Source organism: Rhinolophus ferrumequinum, chromosome 20, assembly GCF_004115265.2.
Source record: "Rhinolophus ferrumequinum isolate MPI-CBG mRhiFer1 chromosome 20, mRhiFer1_v1.p, whole genome shotgun sequence".
NCBI lineage: Eukaryota > Metazoa > Chordata > Mammalia > Chiroptera > Rhinolophidae > Rhinolophus > Rhinolophus ferrumequinum.
In genome coordinates, this window is record NC_046303.1 from 39,624,474 (window position 1) to 39,637,055 (window position 12,582).

Below are 12,582 nucleotides of genomic sequence, written 5' to 3' on the forward strand. Positions count from 1 at the left end.
ATCCTGAAACAAATGGGAAGTTATGTGTGGTTTAACTTTGGGGTTTTTTTTGAGGTATAATTGACATATAGCATATTAGTTACAGATATACAACATGATGATTCTATATTTGTATATATTACAAAATGTCACCACAATAAGTGTAGTTAACATCCATCACCATACATAACTACACAGTTTTTTCTTATGTTGAGAACTTTTAAGATTTACTCTCTTAGCAACATTTATGTATGTAATACTGTATTATTAACTATAGTCACCATGCTGTACCAAGATGTAATTATTTTATAACTGGAAGTTTATACTTTTTGATCCCCTTCACACATTCCCTAATCATTATTAGGAAATTAGATTTTTTTTAAAATAAACATAACTGACAGTAGCATGAATGGAAGTCTAAAGGAGAATGAGGACAGAGAGGTGGCCATTGCACAAAAACAGGAAATTTAGGTTAGAACAGGAACAAAGGTAGTGTCAGTGGAGGTGGACATAAATATATACAGGAATGCTTATTTGAAATAAAAGATATTTGTTTGGGAATAGAAGATTTTGAGGAAGAATTTAAGGGAAGATTTTAGATACTGGGAAAAATTTGCATTTAAGAAGTAGAAAGAAAGAAATTGAAGGTAGGAGAAAGTATACACAGCAGAAGAAGTCTCAATGTATTGAATGCAGGCAAATGATTAAGAATTAGGAGAACATTTTTGGTTCTAGGATATTCATGGCAGATTGTTTAGATTTTAATAACAGGGGGACCATATAACCTGGTTTATCTTGGAGATTTCTAGTTTACCTCTGTTCTTCTTTAACTCTCAAAAGTGTCCCAGTTTAAACAAAAATTATAGCTCTGTTTCTGTGGAACTTAATTGCCCAAGTTGAAATACTGACTTGCACTTATTTGTGGTCGTGGTCAAAACTTTCTGTTCATCCAAATTCTTTGTCTAAAAATTTGGCATAATAATAATATTCACAGGGTGTTGTCAGTATTAAATTAGATCATATAGAGAGGTCTGATGGGAACCATTTTAAGAGCAATTAAGCGTTAATATTATCATCACCACCATTATCATTATTCTTGAAGGTGAGAGTGGTAGGGGATGGGACGAAAACCTTGAATACTCTGATTCTCTGGCATACATTCATCATTTTTTAACTGTTGACCGTCTTTCCTTCTCTCTCTCTGCAGTTCATAATTCTGTCAGTTCATCCATTCTACAAGTTTCAACTGTTTCTTGTGTTCTGGCACTTCCTAAAACTATATTTCCAGCCTTTTCCTGTAACTAAGTGCTCTTAAAAAGTATTTATTTTGGATATCTTACATTTTCCTCTTAGATTAGAAGAAAGAAACTGGTTGTTTAATATGGGAATAAAGATATTTAAGCCTTTGCCTTGACTGTGCCATTAAAGTGCTTTGAGATTTTTACAAGTTATTTAGTGATTCTTTGATTGAGTTTCTTCAAATATATGCAGACATAAATAGATATAGAGATATATAAAAGACTAATTGTATCTAAAATCCTATGGTTAGTCTAACTTATCTTGTTTTCTCTTTCTAACCTGTCCTTCAATACCAGCTTCCTGATTTTTATCTATCTTAACCTTCTTAACTTCATCCACCCAGTTACCTTGAAGTTAGTTATCTTTGATTTCTTCCTCTCCTTCACCCCTTTTATCTAATCTATCTCTAAGGGTCTTTACATCCTCCAGAATATCTATTGACCTTGTTATTTCCATGACCACCACCTTCCTATAGGCCTCCATTACCTTCTCTCTGGTTTGTCGCTGCAATTTTATTGTTTGTTAAATCATTTCCCTATCTCTGGTCTCTTCTGCTTCAAATTCATTTTACATAGCATCCATCCTGGTGACTGTATTAAGTACTTTTAAAGTATTGTTTTATTTACTGGTATAATCTTGAGAGATTACTATTTCCACTTTACAGTTTGGGATAGAATAGAAGTCAGATAAATAGTCCATAGTTAGACAGCTATTAAAAGTTACATTGAAATTCAGGTATGTATATCTAGCTTTAGACCCTTTATTCTTTCCCTTGTGTGATACAGTCCATCAGCCTAAATTCTGCTCTTTTGACTACACATCTGCTGCTCTTACAGCCTCACTACAAACAGGGTCCACATCTCCATGTCATGCTGGGCAACAGGAAACTGAGGATGTGGGTTTGGTTGCAGAGACCAGGGAAGATAGAGAAAGTGTGGTTAGGAAAGCTATGTGGAAGACATAGGTGGTCTAGCTGGAGTCAATGTGAGTGCGAACATCAGGTCAGATGTTTGCTGAGGGACAGGCAGGCCAGAATTAGAAGAGCACAATGCTTCAGTAGACCCAGCAGGTTAGGAGCTTCTGGATCCATGGACTCTAGGGCAGAGCAAGGGAGAAATTATAGAAACTATATGAGATTTTTATGACAAGTATTTTCCCTGACATACTAAGGGAAAAGAAAGACTGTATGCCAGCAAATTCAATAACCTAGTAGAAATGGATGATTCTTTCTCCTGGACTGAATCATGAAGAACTGAAAAATCTAAATTGACTTATCAACAGTAAGGGAATTGAAACAGTCATCCTAAACCTCCCCAAAAGCAAATATCAAGAATCAGATGACTTGAGTAGTGAATTCTAACAAACATTCAAAGATAATTTAATGCCTGTCCTCAAAGTCTTCCAAAAATTAAAGAAGAGGCAGTACTCCCTAACTCATTTTATGAGGCTAACGTTACCCTGATACCAAAACCTGGTAAGAATAACACAAAAAAAGAAAAATACAGATGAGTGTCTCTAATGAATACAGACACAGAAATCCTAAATAAAATACTAGCAAATTGAATACAACAATACAGTAAAAAGATTATTCATCACGACCAAGTGGGGTTCATCCCAGGGGCACAAGGATGTTTCAACATATGCAAATCCATCAATGTGATATACCACATAAACAAAATAAAAGATAAAATCAAATGATTATATCAATAGATGCAGAAAAAGCATTTAACAAGATGTAGCATCAATTTATGATTAAAATACATAATGAATAGGTATAAAAGGAAAGTACCTCAACATAATAAAGGCCATATACAACATACCCTCAGCTAATATCATACTTAATGGTGAAAAACAGAAAGGTTTCCTCTAAAATCAGGAACAAGACGGGATGCCCCCTCTCACCATTGTTACTTAACATAGTATTGGAAGTCCTAGCCAGAACAATCAGGAAAGAGAAGGAAGGAAGTAAAAGGCACCCAAATTGGGGATAAAAAAGTTAAATTGTCTCTTTTTGCAGATGACATGATTCTTTATATAGAACACCCCAAAGACTCCACCAAAAGAACTATTAGAAACAATAAACAAATACAGTAAAGTTACAGGATACAAAATCCATTGTATTCCTATATACCTACAATGAAATTTCAGAAAAAGACGTGAAAGAAACCATTCCTTTTGCAATTGCAATGTGAAGAATAAAATACCTACGAATAAACTTAACTAAGGATGTGAAGGACCTATACCCTGAAAACTGGAAGCCATTTAAAAAGAAAAAGAATTGAAGAAGACACAAAAAATTTGAAAGATATTCTGTGTTCATGGATTGGAAGAATTAACGTAGTTAAAATGACCATATTACCCAAAGCAATATACAGATTTAATGCTATCTCCATCAAAATCCCAGTGGCATTTTTTCAAGAAATAGAAGGGAAAAAAATCATCAGATTTGTACTGTGTGGTGATGGAAGGAGAACTGACTCTGGGTGGTGAACACATAATGTAATTTATAGATGATGTGATACAGAATTGCACACCTGAAATCTATGTAATTTTACTAACAATTGTCACCCCAATAAATTAAAAAAATAATAAAAATAAAAATAAAATAAAATAACAAAAAAATAACCGAATGGGACTATATCAAACTAAAAAGCTTCTGCACAGCAAAAGAAACAAAACAAAGTGGCAACCAACTGAATGTGGAAGGTATTTGCAAACAACACCTCCGATAAGGAGGTAATATCCAAAATATATAAGGAACTCACAGAACTTAACAGCAAAAAAACAAACAATCCAGTTAAAACTGGAGTGAGCAAAGGACCTGAACTTCTCCCAAGAAGACATACAAATGGCAAACAGATATATGAAAAGATGCTCAACTTCACTAACTGTTAGAGAAATGCAGATCATGACCACAATGAGATACCAGTTCACACCTATTAGAATGGCCATCATCAACAAATCAAGTAATAACAAGTGTTGGAGAGGCTGTGGAGAAAAAGCAACCCTCATACGCTGCTAGTAGGAATGTAAATTGGTATAGACACTATGGAAAACAGTATGGAGATTCCACAAAAAATTAAAAATAGAATTACCATACAACCCAGCAAATCCTCTTGTGGGTATCTACCTCAAAAATCTGAAAACCTTTATCCATAAAGATATATGTTCATTGCAGCATTTATTCACTGTGGCCAAGACATGAAAACAACAAAGGTCTCCATTGATAGATGATTGGCTAAAGAAGATGTGGTACATATACACAATGGAGTATTACTCGGCCATAAGAAAAGATAAAATACTGCCATTTGCGACCACATGGATGGATGGATCTGGAGATTATCATGCTAAGTGAAATAAGTCAGACAGAGAAAGTCGAGAACCATATGGCTTCACTCATATGGGGTATATAAAACTGAAAGCAAATGAACAAAACAAACATAAAATCTTAAACACAGATAACAGTTTAGTCGTTACCAGACATAAGGGTGGGTAAGGGTGGTGGTAGAAGAGGGAAACGGGGTCAAATATATGGTGAAGGAAGGAGAACTGATTCTGGGTGGTGAACACATGATGCAATATTTAGATGATAAATTACACTAATGTACACTTGAAATCTATATAATTTTACTAACCAGTGTCACTCCAATAACTTAATTAAAAAAAAAATTAACTTGCTTAGGTTGCATTTCTGTCCTCCATTCTGAGAAGTGGACATTTTTCAAATATAGTCAGCTTATATATTAGGGTCCAAATACAGAGGTCAGTTTGGTCATCAGGCTAGTGTCAGGAATATAGGAAGATAAAATACAGTGATTGTTAGACAAATTGTGGTGATTATTCAGAACAAAAGTTATCCTAATCATCTTATTCAACCTCATATTCCATAAATTGAGACTCAGTATGAAGAAGAGATATGTCTAGGTCTCCTAACCACCAGGTCCACCCTTCCATTACAATACCAAACACCTGAAAAGTAGCATGTCATGTCTTCTGGAAGCTGGAATTCCATTTTGGTGGCAGTTATGGGGATAAAGTTTCAATTTCTTCTTTAACACTGGACCTGACACAGCCTACTTGCTCTATAGTTGCACTATCCAGTATGGTAGACACAGCCATATATAACTACTTATGTTTAAATTAATTAAATTTAAATAAATTTAAAATATGGTTTTTTTAAGTCATACTAGTCATATATAAAGTGCTTAACATCCACACGGGCTGGGTCTACCATATTGGACAGCACAGATATAAGACATTTCCATCATCACAGAAATTTCTATTGAACAGCACTGGTCTAAAGTGTACTTGTTTATTAACGATGTCCAATAGCCCAGAATAACATAATGCAATGTATGTATAAATTGTTTTTATTATTCATTTAGCACATAGATGTAAAACTCACTCCTAGCTTTCATAAAGTTGTTGCCGGATGGAAAGAACTGAAAGATATTTGATATTTCAAGTAATGGGGTCGATATCTAATTTGTTTCTCCTACATTATTACCTCATTGTATTATTTATTTTTAGTTAGACAATTTGAGAATTATTTTCTGTTCAATTTTGCTTTCCGTACTTTCATTTTCAATTTAAAATCCTACTTTTTACATTTCTGTGATCAACTAAACTTTTGTAAAAGTAAATTGATATCATGTGTATATTAAGTGAAATAGAAAAATTAAATTAAATTATAATTGAGTATTTAACTGTTATGATGCAGGTTTTAAATAATTAACCATTTTAAAAGTATGGTACTACATGAATCGCTTATAAGTCCATTTTTATATCTGAACCACTTTGGAATTTAAAATCCTAGATGCTTGGGTGTCTGCCATATTTTGTTCTTTGCTCTGCCAAGAATTAACCAGAGTGAAATCAGGTAACTTATTAGTCCAAGGATCCTTGTCAGAATCTCTCTAGGACTTTTTCAAATCCAGTTCCGAGAGACTGAATAAGTAGGAATCCCGATTCCTTCTTTGAGAAACTAATCCACGTATTAAATACCTCATCCGGATGATGAAAGATTGCAAAAGTGAAATACTATGGGCAGTTCTAGATGAAGACAGATAATTCCACACTTTTCTTTATCAGATTAATTTTAGGAGTGTATAAATAAGAATATAAGAACAAGTTCCAGTGGTTACTCAAACACCTTGGCATTTTTGAGAGTTTAGAATAAAACTAAATTATGGAAAAATGAACACAAATGATGATGCCTCAGATACATATTTTTTTTGTTTTCTTTCCCTGAATAAATAAGAACTTTTGTTTTGACCTTTTTTTTTTTCATTTTTAACACATGGAGGCAGTTTTCATTTGAAATTTCTCTTGCAGTGCTCTGTTGTCTATAAATTCTCCTTCCACATAAAAAGGTAACATTTTTCAAAGTAGTAGGAAAAAGATATTACAAGAAGTAAAGCAAAGTAAGGAGCTCACTATGTATTAAGTCATAATATAGGTGAGCTCATCTGGGTGAAAAGAGGTCCATAGGAAGAAATGAAAGTGTTGTGTGGTGCAGGCTCCGTGGATTTATGCCATTTTCGTTTGGCACTGACTCTTGGTGTCATGCTACAAGTTCATTGGTGAAAATGCACAAGCACAACAAACTCCATCCCTGTTAGGACATGTGTTTCAAACGCCAAAGGGGAAAAATGTTCTATAATAAAGCCCAGGTGTCTATTGGTATAATTTTAAATGATTTAATTCAACTACGATGCATGTCGTACACTGATTAAATGATACCTATTTTTACTCAAAATTGGCAGCAAATCAGGAAAGAGTTTCTATCATAACATACTAACATCAATGTTCTAAGACAGGACCTCAATTGAAACTGAAAGAAATAAACTCTCTAATTTTGAAACATATATATATTTTTAATTCATACATATGCTTATTTTTTAAATGACAGGAGAGTACTATTTGATACTAACTTTTTTCATAATTAGATTTCTTCATGTAGTAACCATTTGGCTTAAACACTTCCACCATTTGATTTTCTCCAAACAATAATTTTACCCAAAAAATAAGTACTCCAAAATAATTTTCTTTAGTACTGGAAAAAGAATTAACATTTAAAAGAGACTTCAGTAAAACTAACAGTCACTGAATAAACACAAGAAAATCATCTATATTATACGTTAGTTGAAAGTTAAAATAAATATAACTTGGAAAAGTATCTGCTCTGTTTTTCCCCATGGATGTCATAATGAAATTCCTGAAACGTGGATTGGTGTCAGACTACCTTTTGACCATATTAAATGACAATACTGTGTTTCCCCGAAAATAAGACCTAGCTGGACCATCAGCTCTAATGTGTCTTTTTGAGCAAAAATTAATATAAGACCCGGTCTTATAGTAAAATAATAAAAGTAAAATGATATTGTAATATAGTAAAATTAATATAAGATCTGGTCTTATACTAAAATAAGACAGGATCTTATATTACTTTTTGCTCCAAAAGACGCATTAGAGCTGATGGTCCGGCTAGGTCTTATTTTCAAGGAAACAGGGTATGCGGCGCACCTGGATAATGTTTTGCATTGCCAGAGTGGTTTGTTCTGTGTATTTCTACTGTGGATAATAAGAATTATCATATTTATTTGTTCTATTAGACCCTGTACATTCTGCTCTGTTGTAGAATTGTGTTTCTCTTGATGAATTCTGTAAACAAGTGGAAACCAAACAGTTGACTCATTTAACTACTTCTTCCATCTGAGTGTCTGAGGAAAGCTTTACGAGTAACTCTCTTCACACTGAAATTCCTTTTACCTATATCCTGTTTCAAATCATTGATATATCATTTTCTCTCTTGAGAGAAAAGATTGTGAAAATTTTGTACCACTATGTCATTTTTAAAATTATAAATTCAACTCAATCATTAAGCAGTTCTGATATAATATTGACATTACAATGGTCATCATGTTGTATGCATAGCTTCTACTTAAATTGTATTTAAGTGCTATGAAAATTATACTTATGTTAATCCATATTTTAAGTTTACATATTTGTTAAGTAAAATAAGCTTATAATAGTCCTATAATTTCTGTGTAATTTCAGTTATATCTCTTTTCTGTTGTGCTCTAATTACTTAAAATTCCGTATTTTATCAGTCCTAACTCTGCACATCCATCCATGTATTTGCATTATTGACCTTGGGTTAATGAGTCCTATCTATATCCTTTTCCCCACATATGAAATGGTAGTCTTATGTCAGTGACTCTTAATCTTAGATGCTTATAAGAATCACCTATAAGGTTTTATTTATTTTTATATTTCTATGTTTTAAATATACACATGCCAATGCAACTGGAAATTTCCATGCAGGTCAGTAATATTTAGTTGAGACATCTCTAATTTCAAAAGTGTTCTATTTTATTATCCATGCCTGGTCTATATTTATGGGAGTCCACAGTTGGTTGTCTTTTCCCCTACACATTGTTGAAATCTCATTTTAAGTCATCGGAAACAGAAAGACTGGGCCTTCTTCTTGGCCAAATCTCGGCCATATGTTAATATCTCCTTAATCTAAATTGAAATTGATTTGAAGTGAACAGTCAGTTCTTACTTGTTTTTATATTCTTTGATCCTACCAGTTTTTCTTCTATGTGCCTTGAATATAGTAGTAATTATATACATTCTTTGTTTTCATGAGTTTGCTAAAATCATAATGCCACATTGATAGGAAAATTTATTTCCACAGAATTTTCTTTCTAAGAAAACAATATATTGAAATAAAAAAAATTAAAAGTGTTTATTTGTGACGATGAAAAAAATTTTACTTTGCTCAGGAATTCAAAACCAAGTGTTTGTGATTTATCAACAATTTTAAAGAGGGGCTGGAGGAGAAAAATAACCATAAAACCTTGAGTGAAATTGTTAATGGAACTTCCTCATTTAAGATTAATTAGAAAAAAAATTTTAAAACACCCTACATGGTTTTCTTACAGTTAACTTTTATATAATCTAGGATCATATCCAAGTAAGATTATCGGGAGTATAAGAATCCACTGGCGTTCTAGAGCTCAAGGAAAAACAGGGAAATAATGAAGACCAAAGGGGAGAAAGTTCATGCACATATTTCCCTTTCTCTTTTCATCTTAAGTCTTCTCATTTAAGGAGAGATTGAGTGGGAGACCAGGGCTGGCCCAGAGAGGGTGGGATGATAAAGACTGAACTACCCATCACTAGGAATCAAACATTAATTTCTGTCTGTTTAAAGTGACTGTGAAGCCTTGTTTACTGGACTATTGACCAAAGGCTCTGCATTTGCAGGTAATGATTTTCAGTACTCCTGGGGTACACAGGCATCATCAGGTCTCCGGGCAGAACTCTAGAAAAGGCACTGTTGATCTTTCTTTTTCTCCTCTCACCCCCACCTTGGGGTGGTGGGGTGGGGGGAAAAGGGAGATTGCCTTTTGTCTTGCCTTGTTTCCTGCTTCTACTTCTTAAACAGTGCTCTATGCTTCCTTCTCATGTTTTCTATTTAGCGGCAGTCCTTCCTTCATTTGTTAATAATCACTCTCTTTCTCTGTAGTTTTGCTTTAATCAAAAAAAGATTATTTCTGGAACTAGTATAACCCAAATTACAGATCTGTTACCTGGTTAATTCACAGTTATACACAACCAGGATATAATGACCCAATACTTCTTAAACAAGGAATTAGTAACTCAGATTGACTTATCATTGATGCAGTACAAAGGGTTAAGTGTATTGCCAATATTTTTTCATTTAACGTGTATTATGGACATCTTTCCATGGCAGTATATTTAGAACTATTCCATTTTTCACAACTACCTATCATTCTAACGATTGTATGGATATGGTCATTTTTTTTTATCATTTTCTTGTTTGTGGTCGTAATAATAATAATGATTATTATCCCAATTATCATCTTAGTAATAAACAGCATTTACTAAACCCTTATTTTGTGTCAGATACTAAGTGCTTTACAAATATTAATTCATGATGTCTGTTATCCTAGTAGATAGATGATATCATTGGTCTCATGTTAGTTTTGAGAAAATTGAGGCATGGGAAAAATAAATAATTTGCCTAAGGTCACCTTTTCAGCAAGTGGCAGACACATGATGTAAACCTGGAGAGAATGTCTCCAGAGCCTACACTGATGTTGACCCACACACTATTGTTTTGTTTTGTTTCTTTAATTTTTCCCCTTTGGCAATTACACAGAATGCAGCAAATCACTTAATAATATATCAGAATTTGGGATATATTTATAGTTTTTCTTAAGCTTTTCCATAATAGACATTGTGGCTTTAAAGCAGTGACTCTGTCATATAAAAGGAGAATATAAAATGTCCAGGTTTGAAAGGGCTTTCGAAGTAATATAATCAAGTTGCAACAATTGTGAATAGCAGTCAGTCATATTCTCATCTGCCCTCTGGAGTTTCTAGAGAACTTGTTCAGGAGTTCTTCATGCTTATACATGTTTCTACATGTGTCATGTTTATTTTGTGTGTATGTCTCATTTCTCACATTCCACTCATGTTTTTTTTTTCTTTTTTTCTGCTAATTGTTTTACAGACAAAAGATGCCAGTACTAGTGTGGTTAAATTATTTCAGTATTTTAATTTAAAGCTTCTTTTCTTTCAAACAGGAGCAAAATTTATTGGAACTTTCCCCATACCAGACACCTATAATCCAGATGATGATAAAATATATTTCTTCTTTCGTGAATCATCTCAAGAAGGCAGTACTTCCGATAAGACGATCCTTTCTCGAGTTGGAAGAGTTTGTAAGGCAAGATATATTTATTTTATTTAGGTATATATGTATGTGTACAAACGATTAACCGTATAATGTAGTAGGATATATTCATACTATCTCACATGTATAAGTTTTGAGATCCAAAAGGAAAAAAGAAAAAAAAAATGATTCAGTATATTACAGTTTGTTTTTCCAGTGCCTGAGCTGTTGCCCAGGTATGAGTTAGATCTCTTAGGCAGCTCGCTCCTTTTACTGATAGGCTATCCCTTTGCTATTTATTCAGATTCCAGTAAAATCTCTGCTCAATTAGGTTAAAATGATCTTATACATTAATAATCTTATTTTGAAATAGAAAGGAACTTAATGCAATCACTAGAGTAATTTGAACACTTAACAGAATCTGTCTTGTATTTTTATTGAAACACACATCTAAAATTATGGATCTTTACGTGGATCAAATAAGCTGAAAATATGATTGTAGTATTACTATAATAAATACCTGTAGAGCATTAATATAGATTAGGTTCTGAGAGAAAATGGGAGAAAGAGAAAAAAACAACAAATAAACCAAAATACAAACATTTATTTTGAAGGATATTGCAATTCGTTTTTTAATACAGCCATTTTATGTAAATTATGGGAAATCATGAACTCTATGAGATACTTCCATTTTGTGCCATCAAAGCTTTCATTTGAGTGAATACAAGCTTGATATAAATAGAATAATAATGCTTCTGGGATTATGCTTTTGACTTCAGTATATTTTTTTTAGTGGGATTTATCTTCACTGAAATAACTTTTCTTAACTAGACAGAGATCTTCAGCATAAATTCAGTCATTAAGAGGAAGAGCTGTTAAGTTAATAAATACTCTCAGTGGGAAGCTTTCTTTATTCTTGTACAAACATTTCATTTTCTTCTATTTGAGCCTATCACTGTTTTTTGTCTCAATTTGTGCCTTCAGGCTTTTGCATACTTCCAGGGACAGAAATACAAACCATCATTGAACTTAAAAGTGCTAATGAAAACATGACTTTTGAATAAGGCTAACTTGTGAGCGCAGATCTTTCTTTACTTAGCGCCCTAGCTGGTGATGTCTCCCGCTGATCCTTTCACCCCCAGGGAACAGTTTCTCTAAAAAGCACACTTCTTTCAGAGTCCAGGAATTCACCGTCATTTCTCTTGAATCCTCTTGCCTAGAGATGAATGGCTGTTGCTTGGAGTAGTCGTAGTGTGTCAGTGTACTGAAGGAAGCCTTCTAACAACAGAATCCTGACCCTGACAGGCTCTGCTGTGGATTGACATCCTTTGTATAAATGAGCTACGTTAACTATGTCCTGAGAGATTTACAATCAATTAAATGCATTTCAAGAGTCACTTTCTAATGAACTTATGTAGCAAATGTGTGTTTTGTGAACCAGTGCAATATTTTCTTCTCGATAGGTTCATTCAGGTTATAGAAATTCATTTATAACAAAGTATTGTATTTACCTTACTATCAATTCACTGAAAATTAATCTTAGAGGTGGAAAAATATATAAAAGAAAAATTTAGTTGCCCTCATTTACAAATTTC

At 33.2% G+C, this 12,582-nt stretch overlaps 1 protein-coding gene across 1 annotated transcript in view; it reads left to right on the top strand.

Annotated features, from left to right (window-relative positions):
- The window catches only part of SEMA3D (semaphorin 3D), a 200,307-nt gene that overhangs the window by 127,777 nt on the left and 59,948 nt on the right, over positions 1–12,582 (top strand). The window contains exon 8 of the mRNA XM_033088884.1: positions 10,899–11,041. Within this exon, the coding sequence (XP_032944775.1) occupies positions 10,899–11,041 (143 nt within the window). The remainder of the gene's footprint in view (positions 1–10,898; positions 11,042–12,582) is intronic.